Source organism: Ziziphus jujuba, chromosome 1, assembly GCF_031755915.1.
Source record: "Ziziphus jujuba cultivar Dongzao chromosome 1, ASM3175591v1".
In the NCBI taxonomy this organism is placed as follows: domain Eukaryota; kingdom Viridiplantae; phylum Streptophyta; class Magnoliopsida; order Rosales; family Rhamnaceae; genus Ziziphus; species Ziziphus jujuba.
Window position 1 is genome coordinate 30,726,418 of NC_083379.1, and position 20,267 is coordinate 30,746,684.

General features: G+C 31.9%; 1 protein-coding gene and 1 long non-coding RNA gene across 2 annotated transcripts; one reads left to right on the forward strand and one right to left on the reverse strand.

The window, feature by feature from the left end:
• Positions 1 to 1,663: 1,663 nt before the first annotated feature.
• LOC112492025 (uncharacterized) lies at positions 1,664 to 2,714 on the reverse strand. The gene is made up of 2 exons (XR_003056349.3): positions 2,051 to 2,714; positions 1,664 to 1,960 (listed from the first exon to the last, which is right to left on the reverse strand). It is a non-coding gene; the product is annotated as an uncharacterized LOC112492025 (long non-coding RNA).
• Positions 2,715 to 16,886: 14,172 nt separating this feature from the next.
• LOC132800216 (uncharacterized) lies at positions 16,887 to 17,507 on the forward strand. Its single transcript, XM_060813399.1, has 2 exons — positions 16,887 to 17,018; positions 17,262 to 17,507. The coding sequence occupies exons 1-2, from the start codon at positions 16,887 to 16,889 to the stop codon at positions 17,505 to 17,507; spliced, it is 378 nt and encodes a 125-aa protein (XP_060669382.1).
• Positions 17,508 to 20,267: the final 2,760 nt, after the last annotated feature.

Below are 20,267 nucleotides of genomic sequence, written 5' to 3' on the forward strand. Positions count from 1 at the left end.
TACTTATTAAGTGGACTGATCTGGTTTTTAGTGCCATTTTCTTTGGCAACATCATTGGGTCTGGTAGCACTTGCCCTCGATGTACCATAACAGAAAGTGAGGCAAGGCATGGTCTGGTTCCTCCTGCTACCGCTATAGCTTTGATGTGGAAAGGACGTTCTATTATTCTACTTACTATTCTTTTCATGTAAGTTTCAGCATGTCAACTTCATTTTTTAAGTGCAATGGTGCATAGGAAGAGAGATTTAACACTAGAACTATCATCTGTATATTTTCATATTGGATATGAAATCTTTGAAAGATGCTCCAGTTGATAATTTGGTGATTTCCTTATTCCTTTATGTGTTCAGTTTCAATTGTTGATGGTTTAGATATAGAATTTCCATTGTACAAAATACTCTAACGTTTCTTGAAATGTTTTAACTTTGAAGACTATTGTACAATAATCAGGGCAGTGACATCAGCTGGTTCCTCTGAGCTAATAGCAGTCTCCTCATCATGCACTTATGATGTATATAGTACATACATAACTCCAGATGCAAGTGGAAAAAAAAATACTCATGGTTTAGTACTATGTTGTTGCTGTAAATGGTAAAAACATTCTCATGGAAAAAAAATATCATATATACATAAGTCCAGCTGTGTTGTTGCTGTAAGTACTATTTCATTTAATGAATAGTGACTTCTTTATCTGTTTGTATAGCTCAATTTCTGTTTAATGCTGGTAGAGGGAAGATGTAGACAATTTGTTTGTTGGAATAAGTATATTTCACTTATAATAATTATATTTAAAGAACCTTTTAGAAGCTTTTTGAAGAAAATGTTGTGTTTTTTAAAAATGCAACTCAATAAAATATACTTGTTGAAAGCTACCGTTTAGTCATTTGGTAACTAAAACGTTGAAAATAATTGTCATATTATAGCTGTTGACTATACGAGGAACCAAAAAGGGGGAGAATGCCACAACTTAAATCCATTAAAAAACTAATATTTTGGTTTTTTTTTTTTAAAAAAAAGAGGATACAAATGCAACAAGAATTTATGGAACTTAAATTTTAGTAATATTGTCACTAATATTAAGGCTAACAGCTACAATGTGCTTAAGCATCAAATGGTTCATTGAAATAATTTCTACTAGTTGGGTAGTATTCATAGTAGCTTTTCTCTAGATCAATCAATCAACGCTTCAAAATGGTCTACACCATTTCTTTGTTGATTTTTACTCCTAAGGATTGAAACTTGGCCCCAAAAAAAATAAATAAATAAATAAAAGAACTTCTACTTTTAGTTCTAGAGTAAGCCAATGATGAATTTAAAATTTTTCCAGCTTTTCAAACATGTAAATAGAATGGTTCATATCAGGATTTGGAAACTCACCATGACAGAACTGTCAGCTTGCACAAGTAGAATTCCAGCACTCCTTTTAGGATCACTGTCATTGCTCCCTTGGACAACAAATCGGAAAATTTTCATGCAAGCTGAGGCAAGACCCACTTATGAATTGTACAAATGTATATGACTGTTAGATGCACATACCAGGCCCTTAGATAAGAAATGGCACAAAACTTGGCCCCACATTCAAGCTTGGACATTTCAACATTCATGAAAGTAGCAAATCCTTTTAATATAAAAGCTTCTATCTATCCATAGAGGAAACTGGAAATATAAAAAGATAGTAATTTAAAAAGCAATTTTTTAATCAACCATACAACGATTACGAGATACAACACTCGCGAGCAGTAAATTCTTTCATTTGATATTCACCAGTACCACTTACAGAACAATCGACTACAAATGGAGCCCCAAAAAGACCTTTTGAGGATGCCCAACAAACTGAACCATACATTGGGGATTTTACTTTCCACAACCAAACAGTATTAAACCACTACCAAAAAGCTTGAAATGTCACAGTTTGTGTGCATGCCAAAACAACTTCCATGAAGGAAATTTCAACAGCAACCTATACACAAGAAGCAAGCGAAAAAATGTCAAACGACAAAAATTCCAATGCATGAATGTATATCAACAACATAAAGACAAGGGTGAAAACCTTGACATCCTAACAACCATAATTGTGATGGAAAATGTTGAGATCTTCAACATTCTCCAGTGTACCTATGTATTGCAACATTCACATGACTATACATGAGTATACGTAAATGAGCTAAAACTCCTAGGGAAAAAATGAAGCCATTAACTGAGATAATCAAGAATAATCTTGCAACTCTCATGTGAGAAATTTCGCCCAAATCTCCCCTTCCCATTTGTACCTTTCTCTTCTCTTCTCATCTTCTCCTCTGCTTCCACACTTCCACTACTCCAGCGACTTTGCAAGCCACCACCATCTCCAACTCGCATGCAAGCTGTTCCAACCCCACCCGTTCCAGCCATTCTCCACTGCTTCCACCATCTAGGGCTTGGGTTAAATTTGGAACTTCTCCCCACCGTCCTAGCCCCACCGTTCCAACCATTCTCCCTTGCTTCCACTGGCTAGCCCTGCCCCAGATTCTCCGCTACTTTCACCATTTAGGGCTTAGGTTAAATCTGCAACTTCTGCTTTTGCCTTATATTTAGTGGTTATGGTTATATCCCAATTTAATTTGAAGAAGAAGGTGCATTAATTTGTTAGGTGAGTGTCACACAAACAGTGAGGCGCAAATAACTGAAGGGTGTGTTTCTTTTTATTATTTCGAGCAATTATAATAATTTTTCCAGTTTTTATGTCTTGAATTTATATTACTACAAATGCAAAAGTGGGTGGTTAGGCAAAAATGTGTTTCAATAAAAGGTGTTTTTGCAATTGCATATATATGCATGGGGCTCCACTCACCATTAATCGGTTTTATTCCTGCTTTTTTTTTTTTTTTTTGTTGGGAATTCATCTCCTCCTCCAAGTAAAAGAATACATTTGGTATGTTTTATATTTTATAAATAGCTATGTCACTAGCTATACAAGTTGTTCAATTTATTTATTTTTCACATATAATTTTGCCCCTGTCTTTTTGTAATTTGTGTCTTTATAGTTTTCTAATAATCTGAATGGTAGTAAATGGCTTTAATTTCATACCTACTTTCATATGTATACTAAGCTTTTGCTTCTCAACGTAATATATGCATACTTTGTATTAATTAAGTAATTGCATCATATCTGAAAATTAGGTGATATTTACACCAACCTAAATTGACAATGGTACATTAGTTAATGGTCAACTTGCAAGCAAGTCGTAATTGATTAATTATCAAACTTTCATGTGACAATAAATTATAAATTAAATGAAACCATGATGGTCATTATTTGAATAGCATCTGTATATATATATTTTTGTTATTATTTTACATCTTTGTTTTCTTTGGGAAGATGAGATAGGAAGGGTGTGTCTGCCAGACGCTCAACATGTACGATTTTGAATATTTGTTATTATGTCTGCCATTTTAGGTTAACTGTTTAAACTAATACTCTGAATTAGCAAGAATGATTTTTTGTAAGATATGGTTCTTTGTTTCCTTTGTTAGCATACATCATCCTTGTTAATTTCAATACTCATAATTAGCTAAAAAGAGGAATAATCCTTGAGAATTAACTTTCTCTTTCTAGGCCTGCCAACATAGAACCATGAAGATTGAAAAGTTAGGACCATTCTGTAATCTTTGAGAAGAACATATAAAACCAGGTAGTGTATAGGAATATGTTTTGGTTTGGTTTTTCTGTTATGTTACGTGTGTTCTATGGGCACTCATTGGCAAAGGGATTATAATTAGAAGGTGACTTTGAATATTAATATGCTAATGATTTGAAATGTTTTTTTGGACTTCTTTAATTTGCCAATGTTATATTAATTTTTTATTCTTTTTTGTTTGTGGAGAATATGTTGTGTTCATTTGTTTGGTTAAATAGTACCATAATATTGTAGAATGTGTATTATGACTCCTATTTTTTGGTTTGAATTTTCTGAAGGAGTATAGGAATAATTAATTGAACTGAAAAGGTTCGAAAAAAGATAGGTAATGTTTGTGAATGCTCTGTTTCACTACGTTGCAGTATACTTTATAGTGACGGGATGAGCATATTCACTCAAGGAATAAATAAAAAATAGGGGTGACAAGATGAGCATGTATAGTAATGTTGAAAGTGAATATTAAGCAAACCGTATGAATAGGGAAAAGCCATATAATATATATATATATATATATATATATATAGAGGTTGTTATTGCTATTGTTATTGCTATTGCGTCATAGTCATTGTTATTGCTAAGTTAGATCCATTCATTCATGTAGAAAGGTTGCTGATGGTTTTATTTATTTATTTATTTATTTATAATGTATGTCTCTTCGCTTTTTATAGTTTATTAAATCCTGTCTTGTCTTCTTTAAAAGTTAGAGCTAGAGATTAGTTGTGTAAGTATGTCAACAAGTACTAGTGATGTTTAACCCAGCCGGATGCGTTCATGTGGATAATATATGCATTTAAAAACATCAAGGATAGATAAGAACCTAAATAGTCAATTCTGGAATTGCTTAGATGGATAACAGTCGTACATAATTGTTAATGTGTTGAATTTTCATTTCTTTTCGCTTATAAAATAATTAAATTATATATGTTTACTTGACACAAGAAAAAGGATGTGGTAAATTCATTTGGGCAAAAGAAGGGGAAGCTAAATTAGACAAAATAGATATACTTGTCAGTGAAGTTTGTTGTTTATCTTTGCAAGTGGAGAAATCTAATAATATTCTTGAAAGCAATTTAGAAAAATACTAAGAGGAGCAACCAATATGATTGTTATAGTTCTTATACTTTTATTATTTTTTTTCTTTAAAATGTTTGCCTAGTGATGTAGTCAAGTAATATATGTGTTTGTTCGGTTAGTAAACTAATTATGTACTAAATTCTGCTATGTGCTTGTTAAGCACCATATGTATCCTATTAAGCTCGTTGTATGTTTTGTTGAAATTGTCTATTACAATTATCTATGCAATATGACTTATCAAGTATGTTGAACTGTTTTGTGAATTGAATCGCATTTCTCCATTATATATGTTATGCTGACCAATCCTTCATTATATCATGCATCTTTTAAACGATATCTTCAACGATGGAGTACTGATTATTCTTGATTATCTCAGGCATCTTTTAAACAATATCTTACCTTTCAGCTTGAATCCAACTCTCACTCTTTACTCGTAAGAAGGCTTTTTTTTTTCTTTTTTTTTTTCCTTTTAAAGTTTACCTTTCAACTTGAATCCAACTCTCACTCTCTACTCGTAAGAGGTTTTGTTTTTTATTTATTTATTTTTTTTTTTAAGTTTACCTTTCAGCTGGAATCCAACTCTCACTTTCTACTCGTAAGAAGCCGGATTAACCTTCTATCACCAAAATGGCGGCTTATTAATGCATAAAATCAACTCACAAATGTACGAATCGTTTTTAAATAATAAAAATTAAAAAATAAGATTGTTGTACCCATAGAAGTTAAATACTAAACATAATTAGATTTGATAATATTTGAGCTAAAAATTTATGACAATTGAAAATTTATCAAATTAAAATTAAATAAAAGCAAACAATTAAATTAAATCAATTTCAAGTAAGAAAGTGAATTTAGCAATTATGAACACCAACTTTTTCAATTCAAAACCTCAACATGTAAATCTAATTAACTAGTGACTTTGTTAAACACACTTAATCATGGAATTAATGAAAAGCAGTTCCTATTCATAGCTAATAATATTCAAATAACCTAATTTATATTTTAGCCTATAAGTTAAATCATGCAAATTTCTTAAGTATAAATTAAGCAATAACATAGTATGAAACATAATTATTTTCTAATCAATTTGACATTCATGTAAATCATTATAGATCTATAATATTATCATTTTTCAAACTTAAATATTATTAAAATAATTCATTCCTTTTAGCCTATAAAAGCATTAAACATACCAATAATTTATTAATAAAACATGTTACAAATTAAATAAAATTAAACATATATTAAAGTAATTAAAGCTTTATTAGTCAGGGCTACATCATAGCTCTAGTTATGAAAAGTAGTTCATAGCAAAATTAAATTCAACATCAATAATTATTAAAAATAAAATTCATAACTAAAGACTTGAAGATAATAAAAACTAGTAAATAAATTCTCCAAAAGCTCTCCAAGTTGTGGTTTTCTTCTCTAAGCAAATCCATGCCTATGTCTTCTACATTCATAGCAAAACTAAATTATTATAAGTATCCATAACAAAGCTAAATTCAACATCCATAATTATTAAAAATAAGGTTCATAATTAAAGGCTTGAAGAAAATAAAAACTACTAAAGAATATGTACATATATGTCTGTAAATGCGTATTCTTGTATATATATATATATATGTGAGTATATGTGTGTACTGCTTTGGTATGTGTGTAGATGTATATATATATTAAGTATATGAATATATGTATATAGGCTTGTTAAAATAATTATATGCATATGAATATACATATACTTGTGAACATATGTGATTATACATATATATATAGAGGGTCTACAATAAGGACCTACTGGATATAGAATTTCCGGACCAGAAACGTGATGAAGTGGGAAGCCATTAGATTATAGAGAGTGAGAGTTGGATTCAAGCTGAAAGGTAAACTTTAAAAGGAAAAAAAAAAAAAAAAGCCTTCTTACGAGTAGAGAGTGAGAGTTGGATTCAAGCTGAAAGGTATAGGGAGTGAGAGTTGGATTCAAGCTAAAAGGTAAACTTAAAAAAAAGAAAAAAAAAAAAACTCTAACTTAGAGATGAACTGGAGTTGGTATTGTGTTTGCATGCCTTTAGGGAGGAAGATTTAGAGTTGGGAGTGACTGGGAAGCTCCTTCGCCGCTGGATATGAAGGTTGAGGTTTTAAGCTCATTGGCGGCAAGATAGAGAAAGTTGAAAAGGCTGGCAAACAGCTTCCATGCGGCCTTGCCTAAAAATTTAAGATTTTAAGTTGTATTTGCCGCCGGTTATTTAATATATTCAAAAGAAATCGCAAAATTACATATAAATATTATTATTAAATTATTTTTAGTATTTACAATATGTTTTGTATGCTAAATAAATGATATCAAATATTTTATTATTATTTTTTTGAAAGAATTCAATCTTTGTTAGATAATTTTTTTTTTCCTATAAACCATGTAATAGATTATGATTAAAACAAATATTTTTTTTCCAAAATAACAAAGATAATATATATATATATACACACACACATTTATATATATATATATATTATAAAATAAAATGGGATTATAATGTTTATCTCTAGCTACTTCTTTTCCCCTTTGCGCCTTATTTTCTGTCTAGTTGCTTCTTTTTCTTGTTTTTTGGGCATTGTCGCTATTTGTGAGTTGGAAGTATTTTTTGCATGGAAATTTTGAGTGGTTAGGTAGTTAAATTTGAATGTTTAATACTTGAGAGTGAAAATTACAAACAGCAAACCTATATATATTGCCGACGGCAAAAATTTAAGAGGAAAAAAGAAAAAAATTACAAATGGTGAAACTAGGGTTCTTATATTTGCATGCTGAATCCATTAGGAGTGTCGTTCTTCAGCGTATACCAACACATACTGGTTTGTAACTTTCTCACTTGCACTTCAATTTATTATTCAATTTAGTTACAGAACTTTAAGGTTTCAATTTTTTTTTTCGTACTTTTATCTGAATCTTTCTTTTCTAGTGTTAAATCTTCATCAATGAATTTACTGACATGTTTGATAATGAATTTGAAAAACTTTCTGATTCCATTCTCTTTATATTTATATAATGATGTATAAATTAATATTTCTCTAAAAGGTAAGTAACACGTAACTACCGGGAATATTATGAGCTTCGCTTCATTTGTATTTATTTATTTATTTATTATTATTATTATTTTTGTTTTTTGCTCGGTTGCTTGATAATTATTTCAATGTGGTTCCTGGTATCATTAGCAAATTGGCATGTAGAGATTGGACGAAGAGAAACTATGAATATTAATATGTCATTGATTAATTAACAGCTTCATGTTTAGTGAGTTTTCTGAAAATTAATTTTTCCCGTATGTTTGGTGAGTAATAGAAAAGTTGAGACTTATAAGTAATTAAATTTAATATTATATAATAAACTAAGGGTAAATATGTATTTTGAAAAAAAAAATTTAAACTATTTTCTCTGAATTCTCAAAATGATACATTTATAAGTGAGAACAACTTTCCTACATATTTTCTTACATTAGTAGGAATCTAATTCCCTGGGACCATATTTTTTCCACTTCACAATAAATATAAACAAAAAAAATTATTACTTTTCCAATGGAATTAGATTCATACTAACTTTACCATTACCCAAACATGCTGTAAGTTTAACCATTTTCTCGGAATGTAGTTGCAACAAGTTCCCTTCCCCTGCCTATGCTATAATTACTATTTCTTTGTGATAGTAGGACTAAAATTTAAATTTCTCTCTGTTGTATTGAATACATATTTCCAATTGTCTCTTAGTTAACATTATCATTACTACATTTTTGTATTTATACATCCCAGGCATTAGCTGCATTAGGTCTAAAGTAATATTGACTAAGCCATGAGAACTCTTCATCTTGTTCTACGATCTCTTCAAATACAAGGGGTTCAATCGAAGGAATAGAGATGACTTTTTACAAATATGTGAGTTCAATCATTTTAGGTTCATCTATTTCTACCAAAAGCATCATCATTTTCTTATCATTCAAGCCATCATCGGAAGTCAACAAATTGTCCCAATGCTTTCATGCCTAAGGATGATGCAGTTACTAAGTATGTTATCCTTTACACCGATGGCAATTTTCCTTGCCTATGTGATATGTGTAGGGACCCGATCCCAATGGGGCAGATTTTCCCGATTTATTTTGGGTGGTGAGGTGGGCATCGAGTAAAATATTTTGTTTCAGAGCGAGAACAAGGTGGGGACGAAGAACATGGTCGCCACCTCGAATACACTTTGATAAATATTTAAATAGAGAAGTTTATTTCACAATTTTAAAATAACTTTATACAGTGTTGTTCTTTACACACTACCATTCAAATATATAAAAAAATATAAATAAATTTATACAATATTTCTAATACCTAAAATATCCACAGTTCATAGAGTCTTAATTAAGCCAAAAAAAAAAAAAACACTTCTTGATTTTTTTCATAAATCGTTTTCAAATCAAGCACCACTCTTTGAAAACTTTTCATAATGTTTTTGGATGAAACTGATAGTCATGGAAATTCCATAAAATTTTCTTTCTGATTAGAATATTTTTGGGCATAAAAAAGATATATTCATTGGAACTGTTCAGTCTCAAAATAATGAACGTTTCTAAAGATGTTTAATAGTATACTTCTGAACACATTTGAGACATTCAGTTGCATATTTCTAAGTAAATCTGAGATATTCATATATAAAAACATTCGATGGCATATTTCTAAATAAATTTAAAATGTTTAATCACATATTTCTGAATACATTTGAAATGTGAACATAAATATATTTAATTAGTAAATATCCTTAATACTAAATTTTAAATGGGGTAAAAATATAAATTTATAATTGGACTTTATAGAGTTCATTTTGTAGTACAACTATAATTTCTCTTTTAAATAATTATAAATATTTTAATTGACGATGTCAGGCATTCTATATTGCCCGATAACCTTTCGATTTATTGCTAGAATACCTTGAATCAAAAAACTGTCGAGCAACATAATATGCTTGACATTGTCTAGTAAAATATTTTCACTACAGCTCTATTGTTCTGGCTGCCACCATCACCATCATAACATCATTCCCTTCTTTTTTCTTTCTAATTTTGATTGACTTTGAAGGTGTCCTATCTTGGTGTTAAATTTATGTGAGAAAAGTGATTCCTTCTTTTTCCTTCCTCCACCTACTAACACAGTTACTGTCCTTTATCATTGAACTCCCTTCTTTGAAGCTTTAGAATAGAGACTTTCAACCTCTCTCTCACCGTCTCATGCCTTTGATTTTGGCACAGCCGCACAAATCTATCTCCAGCCACTAGCAAAAATCGCAAATTAAAAAACCACACAAATCCAACAATCATTTGTTCATCATTGACTATATTCTGATCTATATCCATGGCTTCAGAGCTCTCACATCTTCCCTTTCTCACTAGATTACATCTCATTATTTTTGGTTTTTTTTTTTTTTTTTTTTTAAGGTATGACATTTTTTTTTATAGATTTTGTTTTATGTTTGATTTGTTCTGATCCATTTTTATGTAAGAGATTGTATTTTCATTTTGAGAAACAATACTAATTTGGATGTGGGAAAATTTATCTATATAGAATATTATATTAATCATCTTATCCATGTCCAAATTTTTGCAGTTTTGATTGGCAATTCGATAAATAGTGTTTATTTGTAAAAGTTTAAGAGGGGTGTATTCAATCTGTAGTTTGAAGGATTTTAAATGTGTTTAAAAGTTTGAAGGTATTCGATTTAGATTTTAAAGGAATTTATACAAATCCAATGATATTCAATTAAGATTTTAATGGATTTTATAAAAGTCCATTAAATCAAGATATATTCAATTAGCATTTTGTAGAATTCTTTTGAAATCTAATGGTATTAAAAAAGTCATTTATTTTAAAAGATTTTAAAAAATGATGGATTTTAATGGATTTGAAAGGAATTTAACAGTGAAATTATGAAGAAAATTGTTAATATGAAACCCAGTCTTAATCGCAAAGATTTTATTGGATTCTTATAAACTCTTTATGAAATCTATAGAATTCCATTACAATCCATCAAATCTTTTAAAATCTATAACTCATTTTAAATTTATTAAACTCTAGATTGAATACACCCCTCTAAACTGAAAAGAGATGGAGGTGGGCAACTTGGCATGAAGATTATTTGATTTTACAAAAAATAGTAAATTAGGTTTTTTTTTTTTTTTAATAAATTTAGAATGGGTAACAAGGAATCCTAGGCCCCACCCCAACTCATTTATATGTGGGGATAAGGACCCTAAACTCCTACGGAGATGGGGATGGGAATTGGAAACTTGGTCCCCCCTCACCCTATTATCATCGTTATTCCTTTCATGACTCGACACTGATGAAAAAAGGAAGAAGTCCGATGTGATACTAAATATTTTTTTCTTTGTTTTAAATGATTTTATTGATTATTTGTGATAGAACTCACATCCCGGAGCTTTGCCTATAAAACAACTTCACCGGTTAAAAATCAATATGATTATAACCTTGCTCCATATGGATAAGAAAATCGACTGCATTAAAAAGTTTAAGTCTTAAATTCACACTACATGAGTTAAGAAAATATAGTAGATTAGTTATACGATCTCCATCAGAGCCAGCTAAAACTAAATTTGAAAAGAAATTCGATACAATCTAAGAATTAAAATTATTAGCATTGGGTAAAAGAGCCCTAATGCTATTAACAAATCATAAACTCCTAGAGGCATGCATGATCTTCTTTCACGATCCAAGGGCCAACTCTTCACGCTGTGAGTTCCAACAGAATCGGTAGACAAAATGTTATAATTAATTTAAAAAAAAAATTATTATTAAATATTATTTTATATATTATATGAAGAAGTATTTTATTGAAAAACTAAGTTTAGGTCATTTTTTTAGTTCCTACAAAATAGTACCTTTTAACATATATATATATATATTTAGTCATTTAGTAAAAGTTAGTTCCCTATTTTATCTACTGTTTCAACATATTTATTAGTATATATTAGTTTATTAACATTAATTTGGTTTCTAACATTTATTTTTGTTACTATTTTTATTCCTAAAAATCATCTATGTCCATAACTATCTCTTGCTCCAAACTCTATAAATTGGAGTTTTCTTTCCCATTTGGAAACACATAACAATAGAAAGCTATTTATTCTCTCTTCTTCTCTTTAAATACTTTTCTCAAATCCTCCATATTTTCTTCTTATTATTATAAAATTATTTTATTACTATCAAATATACTTTAGGATATATATATTGAGCATTATAGGGGTTCTAGGAGTTCGTGGGAATTCTTAATTGCACACAAGATTCCTGAAGGATCGTTGTATCTTAGCAGAGGAACGTTAGACAACCCAGTGTAGGAGGGGGGTGTATCTTCTCTAAGGGCAGCGCTATTGCATGCCTCGATCCAACTAAATAGGCCATCCTAAACTCTAAGTAATTGTTTATTATTTTATTATTGTTTGGTATTTTGTATTTGTAATTATAATTCAGTTTTGTTATTTGTTTTATTCCAACACAAAATGTTAAAACAACCCAAGAAAAAAGGGAAATAAAGGTGAGTATTTGAAGGAATTTAATGAGTGATTTAAGAATTCAAGAAAACATTTACATGGATAATAATAACAAAATAATAATAATAATAACAATAACAATAATAATATTAATATTGGAGATAAGAGTAGGGATAATAAAGATAAAACAATATAATGTTATAACCAAAATTAAGGATACAAATCCTCATAGTATAAAACTCAAAACCGAAACATTTAAATTTTCCGATAAATAGACCAATCATCTCCATGACAAGTAGAGCTCGGTTGAGCAAGCTCGAAACAATACCATACACTGCCTAATCCATGTTTGCGCCCTTACCTTTAGTTCTTGATTAGCCAGACCAAGCTGATCATAAACTAGGCGCTAGTTTATGACCAGCTTGGTCTGGCTAATCAAGAACTAAGGGTAGGGATGCAAACATGGATTAGGTAGTGATCAGGCCTCCATCGGCCAAATCACATAAAAATATCCAAAATCAATGACATGTCATACCAATCATCTAGTATCAAAATTACATCATATTAATATCTAATATAAGAATCCATTTCACAATAAAACCAATATTGCAGGGATATCTAATTTCACAGTAATATCTAACATCGCAACAGAACATAAATAATAGAATTCCAAAGCCACATAGTAGATAAATCGACATATACATATAAATAGATAATAAATTTCAAGATTTTACTGTTCAATTTCCAAAATATATTCCCAAAATTTAAATAGAACTTGAAAATACCATTATACTTCATATACCAAAATAATTAAATTCTCTTGGCAATTTCGATTCAAACAATGATAGTTTAAATATTATTATTTAATAAAAATTCCATTCATAAAGATAGCGAGTCCTAGACCGATTCAATGCACTGCTCGCCTTAGGTTTCTATGCATAGTGTTCGTCCCTTTAAAGGATCAAAAATTTTAATATATTATAGTCTCATTAATAAACTAATTATGCAATTTCCTAACAAATACAAGATTAAATAGATTCCATGTCACTCGCCCTGTCACCTACCAGAACCACATTGGTGTGACACATGGCATGCCACAACACCTACATTGCCAAGTCACCATTAATGCTACATTAGCACTGACGAAGTGTCTTTTACCACTTATGAGAACCAACACCATTAATATTGCCCCAAACAACCACAAAAACTCATAATTTCTTCTTAGAACTTTAAATCAAAGCAACATGCATTTGGAATTCATCACATGCAATCAATTTAACTCTTTATTCCCCAACATCATCCTCACAACATTACTAAGCATTGCAGCTGGTAAAATGCGACCTAAGATCCATAACCGGTTGCAATGGAAGCTTACAAATCTCAAGTTTTCCAATCTCCATGTTTCAAGATCTTCCCATGAATCTCGTATCTATTACAAAGAACCAGCATGCATGCATTCCATCAACATCATCAGCTCCTCTTCTTACCATCAATGAGCTTAAAAGCTCACATCCATGGCCAACGACAATGTAATTTCATCTAAAACTAAAACCCCAACTTCAATCTTTCAAAACCTAAGATCCAAATTCGCATACAACGTTCAAAATTCCACCAACTGAGGTTAATCTAAAAGCAATCAAAATATATTCAAATAAGGTGACATTATTTATATGGCGTGTCGTACCAAATACAATATCTTAACCATGAAGTTCTCACCGCATATTAGAATAATGCATATACATATATATATATGCAACTATCCCCCTCCATAACATATGCAGTGTGCAATGACCCATCCCAAGAAAATGTTTGGAATTTGAAATTTTTGAGCAGTTTGACCAAAATTGATTAAGTTTGACCAAATTGGACCTTTTAAGTTGGATTAAATTTGACTTTTCTTTGTAGATATATCCTGATTTTAACTCTTAAGTGCCCGATTCTGAGTTACAGATCCAAAATTATGATTCTACAAAGTTTCTCTAGCATTATACTTTTTACAGTGTCCAAACCTATGTATTTTGTCCTGTAGTGGAACCAAAATCTATATAAATGCCTAGGGTTTCTCATGTTTCGAAACTCTCCCAAATGACTAGAATTACTAAAATACACCTTATAAACCCAAAAATCTATGAGAAACCCTAATCCCATCAGGATACCACCATGCACCATCACTCACCACCATGGCTTGCTCTGATTGACCCATCCACGACTATTTTACTATTAAAGCCACCCTAGAAGAAAGCCCAAAAGATTTCTAAAAACTCCACAAAATTCAATGCAAATGTGGTGGCTGTTTGAAATAGAACAACCATGTTTTTCTTCTTGCCAAAAAAGAAGAAGAAGACATTTTTCCCACTGGATTTATACTGCATATGTTGCTAGGAGAATTGCCCACACTTCGACCTATCAATGACCAAAAATTTAGGCTATTCCGACTAGCAATGTGCTAGCAATCATCGTTGCCGGTGGTGTAGCTTCAACCAAACTCTAGTCTGGGCAATTTGCAACCATCCCAAACCCATTGCACATCTTACCTCAACTAGTTTGACCCTCCTGAATCCATATCAAGTGTCCTTTTGTCCAGATTCTATCTAGTTTGGAGGATGCAAGTTATGCAATGGCGAGTTCATCGTTCTAATCCTTATCTCATAGGCTTTCTTGTAATATATTATTTGCAATTATTCAACACCATTTAGGTAGTTTTCTAATTTCTTGGTTAAATTAGATAAATTAGATAATTATTAGATGAAATTAGACTGTAACCGGACAATCTAAAACCAAATTAATGTTGTAAAGGTGTAATAGGAGTTTAATAGGACTTGTTGGGAGTTTCAATTTCATTAATTAGACCCTAAATTGAAAAACCTAATTTCTAGAGTTAGGGTTTTTGGAAAATTTTGGGAAATTAGATTTTTCGACACCAGGGAATCGAGATTATGAAGTTGTAAGAACAAGGTTGGCCTTGCATATATACCCATAATTTGATTTTATCAAATTTTGATGCCTAATTGTGTAATTTTGGAAATATTTTAGGCACCCGAGATAGGGATTGAAGACAATTCGACTACAGATCAGGAGTGAACAAAATTTTTATGAGTGAACTTTATTGTCTGAAATGGTTTTAAGGATTATGTCTTTGATTTTATATGGTATATAAATTATATTATTATTATTATTATTTATGTTGGTATTTGTGAGAACATTTTGATATGATAATTATGGGTACTATTTGATAAATTTTATAAATATTTTGGGTTATAAGTTTGATATTGAATTGTGTATCATTGTGTACCATACTTTATTATAGACATGGATTTATTGGATTATAATTATGCGTGCTTATTTGACTATCCCTTATTTAAACACGTGATTATTGAGGTTGAATGGGAGGTCCCAGTCTGCAACACCTTTGCAACGTCGAGGATCGTATTATCAGTTTCTCCCTCCTCGGGTAAACGATAATACACTAAGATGATTGTTGTGGTTGTGTGATAGGTTATGATAATGGATGTAGAACAAAAGGATATTATTAGTACATTAAAATACAATATAGGCTTATATGATTTTATATATTTTTTATTACCAATATTTATAAATTATGATTCGTAAAAATATTAATTATTTAATGAGGTGATAGATATTATTGAGTGTTAATTTCCTTATTTAATGGTGTAAGAAATTGCTATGTTTAAAGGATAATTATGGGTTTTGTAAAAACCATTTGTCAAAACAGGAAAATTTTCCTAGATGGGACCCTCTTTGGTGTTCGAAAGAGCCACAGGATGTTAGAGAATCATGGCAAGTGTTAGCCATGAAACATGCAAAACTGAGACCAAGGCAAGGTAAAAGCTGAAATGCCTTGGCCGAAATCATTAACTTAGTTTATTTCATATTTGGTTTGTATTTTAATTCTAGCAAACTGTGTATTCTAGGCTAGATAAGTTGGTGCACAAAGACACCAAAATATGTTGTTTAAAGTATACTAGCCAAATTAGGGTTTAAGAAAAACCAAGCATCTAGATGACATGGAAGGCGCCTTGATGACAAGGATGATGACAAGGAAGCTACTTGGTGACATGGAGCTTCACCATTCGGCCTTTCTCTCAACCAATGCATGGAAGGACATGTGTCATCATGCATGAGGACTACTTCACTATGAAGCAACTAATGAGGCAGCAACACTTGTCAACCAACCATGATGCATGTGAAAAAGTTACTTTACACATGTTGTTTTGCTTCACCATGAAGGACTTGTTTGTATTGGTCCTTAAAACCGGTCACGATGTGCTTTCACACCTATTTTGTATGCTATAAATATGTATTACAGTTCCATGAATGAATATATTGAATTTTGGAGAAATATACCTTAGTTTCCATTTGAAACCAAGAGAACACTAAAACCGGCCTTGTTACAAATTTTTCAGCAGCTTATAACATCAAAGCCGAGATACACCTTCACTCTAAATTAATTTCAATCCTTCATACCTTGTTTTGTTTTGATTAACCTTGCCCTCATTCTTTCAAATTTGTATCAGAGCCTTCTTTCATCAATCCCTCAACAAAAACCGATTCAAAACTCACAAAACACCAACCGGTTTAAATGGCTTCCTCACATTTTTCAACAGCTTCACCTCCCATGTTTGATGGCAACAACTATCCTGTTTGGGCAATCAAAATGAGATCTTATCTTCAAGCTTATGATCTTTGGGAGCTTGTTGAAGTTGATTATGAGGTAAAACCATTGAGAGCAGGTGCTACTATAAATCAAATCAAACTTCATAGTGAAGAAAATGCAAGACCTTACAAAACTCTCACAGCAATACAAGCTGCTGTGACCGATGACATCTTCACTAGAATTATGACCTGTACAAATCCTAGACAAGCATAGGAAAAGCTTCAAGAGGAATTCCAAGGAAGTACAAGATCAAGAAAGATGTAGCTGCTCAACCTTAGATGAGAATTCAAAAATATGAAGATGTTGGAGCATGAAACCGTGAAGGAGTTTTCCAACAAACTTATGAAGATTGTCAACCAAATCCGGTTGCATGGTGAGTTTTTACCAGATCAAAGGATTGTTGAAAAGATCCTTATATGCTTTCCAGAGAAGTATGAAGCAAAGATCTCAACTTTGGAGGAGACAAGAGACCTTACACAACTCACAGTTGCTGAATTGATCAATGCCTTGCAAGCCACGGAACAAAGGAGGAGTCTTCAGCTATAAGGTGAATCAAGCTCGGGTGAAGCAGCCCTTGAAACAAATAACAAAGGTAAATCAATCCAGCAACAAAGTCCTTTCCAAAGGCAAAATAGAGGCAAGGAAACAACAAACCAAAGAGAGAACAAGACGACATATGGTCCTTGCATAATTTGCAAAAAGCAAGGACACACGGCTAAGATATGTTGGTGGAGACCGAATACTCAATGCATAATTTGCAGGCAATTTGGTCACATGGAAAGAGTTTGCAGGCAAAGGAACTAAAGGCAAGAAGCTAGACATGCTCATGAACCCGAAGAGGCAAATGGTGAGCATGCATATACCTTCACAGCAACTTGCAACCTTGCAAGCTCAATTAAAGACTCATGGATCTTAGACAGCGGGTACACAAATCACATGTGCAACAACCGGGACTTGTTTGTCAAGTGAAACCCTAGAATTGCAACAAAAATCAGGGCAGCAAATGGACAAATCATGGAGGCACAAGGAAAAGGAGATTTGGTCATTAAAACTCCAAAAGGTACAATTCAATTACTAATGTTTTATTTGTACCAAATCTGTCTGAAAATTTACTTAGTGTTCCTCAACTTATGAAAAAAGGATATACTTTGAAGTTCTTAGATAAATGTTGTGAAATATTTAAGGATGAAAAAATTGTCTAACTTGTCCATATGAAAGATAATAGCCTTGTAATTGATTTTAATCAACAAAATCAAATGGCTATGAATACCAAAATCCATGAAGAATCAAAGCTATGGCATAGAACGTTCGACCACTACAACTGTGCCACCATGAAGCAGATGCATACTCAACAAATTGTTGAGAACTTACCACAAATCCTTGGAGATGATGCTGTTTGCCAAACATGTCAATTTAGCAAAATCAAAAGATAACCATTTCCTTTGACTACAATCGGCAAGGCAAAGGAAAAATTACAATTGGTGCATTCGAATTTGTGTGGAAATATGAATGAAGTAACACATGCTGGGAGGAAGTATTTTATCATCTTTATTGATGATTATTCAAGGAAGTGCTGGATCTACTTCCTTAAACAAAAGTCAAAAGCTGCAGCCACATTTGAAGAGTTCAAAACACTTGTTGAAAATCAAGCACAAACAACCATCAAGGTAATTAGAACCGACAATGGTGGAGAGTACATATCCAAAACTTTCCAAGATATTTGCAAGACAAATGGCATCATACATCAACTCACCACTCCATAGACACCACAACAAAATGGAGTGAGTGAAAGGAAGAATAGAACAATCATGGAGATGTCAAGATGCTTGCTGTTTGAGAAGTGCTTGTCAAAGAAATTTTGGGCCGAAGCAGCTAATACAAGTGTATACCTCCTAAACCGACTTCCAAGTAAGGCAATTGCATCCACAACACCACATGAATTATGGTATGGCTTTAAACCTTCAATTGCTCACTTAAAAGTCTTTGGAAGTATTTGTTACATGCATGTCCATGACTCCAAAAGAACCAAACTTGATAAGAAAGCAAGTATTGGTGTTCTTGTAGGCTATAGCTTGGTTTCAAAAGGCTATAGAATCTTTGATGTATCTAAGATGCAGGTTGTTGTCTCTCGAGATGTAATAATAGATGAGAACTCATATTGGAGTTGGAAGGAGCATAAAGTGGAAGCAAACACTTATATTCAATCAAGAACTCCTTCCACCGATCAAAGTGATTTTGATGTTGAAAATAATGATGAAGATGATGATGACCCGGCCAATGAAGATTATGTGGGCAAGAGAGGCACAAAATCAATTGAAGAACTTTATGCAAGTGCAAGGATGGAAACACCTGATCCTACAACATATAGTGATGCTTCACAACACAAAGAATGGCAAGCTGCAATGAAGGAGGAGCTTCACATGATTGACAAGAACAAAACTTGGAGTTTGGTGCCGAGACTAAAGAAAGGACATGTGATAGGTGTTAAATGGGTTTTTAGAACCAAACTAAACCCTAAAGGCACCTTGAACAAACACAAAGCAAGGCTGGTTGTTAAAGGCTACGTTCAACAATATGGTGTAGACTATATGGAGACTTTTGCACCGGTGGCAAGATATGAAACCATTTGGCTTCTACTTGCATATGCAGCCAACAAATCTTGGAAAATATACCATTTGGATGTAAAATCAGCTTTTCTAAATGGTATATTAGAAGAAGAAGTATATGTTGAGCAACCTAAAGGATTCATCATAGAAGGAGAGGAGGAAAAAGTGTACAAGCTTCATAAAGCTTTATACGGGCTCAAACAAGCTCCAAGAGCTTGGTATGCAAGAATTGATGACTACCTCACTCATGAAGGCTTTTCTAGAAGTGATAATGAGCCTACCCTCTACATCAAAGCTAACACACATGAAGATGCAATGGTAATCTCTCTTTATGTAGATGATTTACTCATAACAGGTTGCAATACCGAAGGCATTCAAGAATTCAAAGACAAAGTGAGATATCCGACCTTGGTTTGATGAATTGCTTTCTAGGATTGGAGACAAGCAAACAAGTAAAGGTATAATTTTATCTTAAGAACAATATGCTTTGAATTTGCTTGATAAGTTCCAACTAGAAAATGCAAAGATTGTTGATACACCAATGATACAAAATGCCAAGTTCGAACGTGAGGATGGAAGTGAGAAAGTGAATGCTTCGGTTTATAGAAGCTTAATTGGAAGCTTGGTTTATTTGTGTGCTTCAAGACCTGATATTATGTATGCCGTAAGTGTGCTATCAAGGTTTATGAATGCACCATCT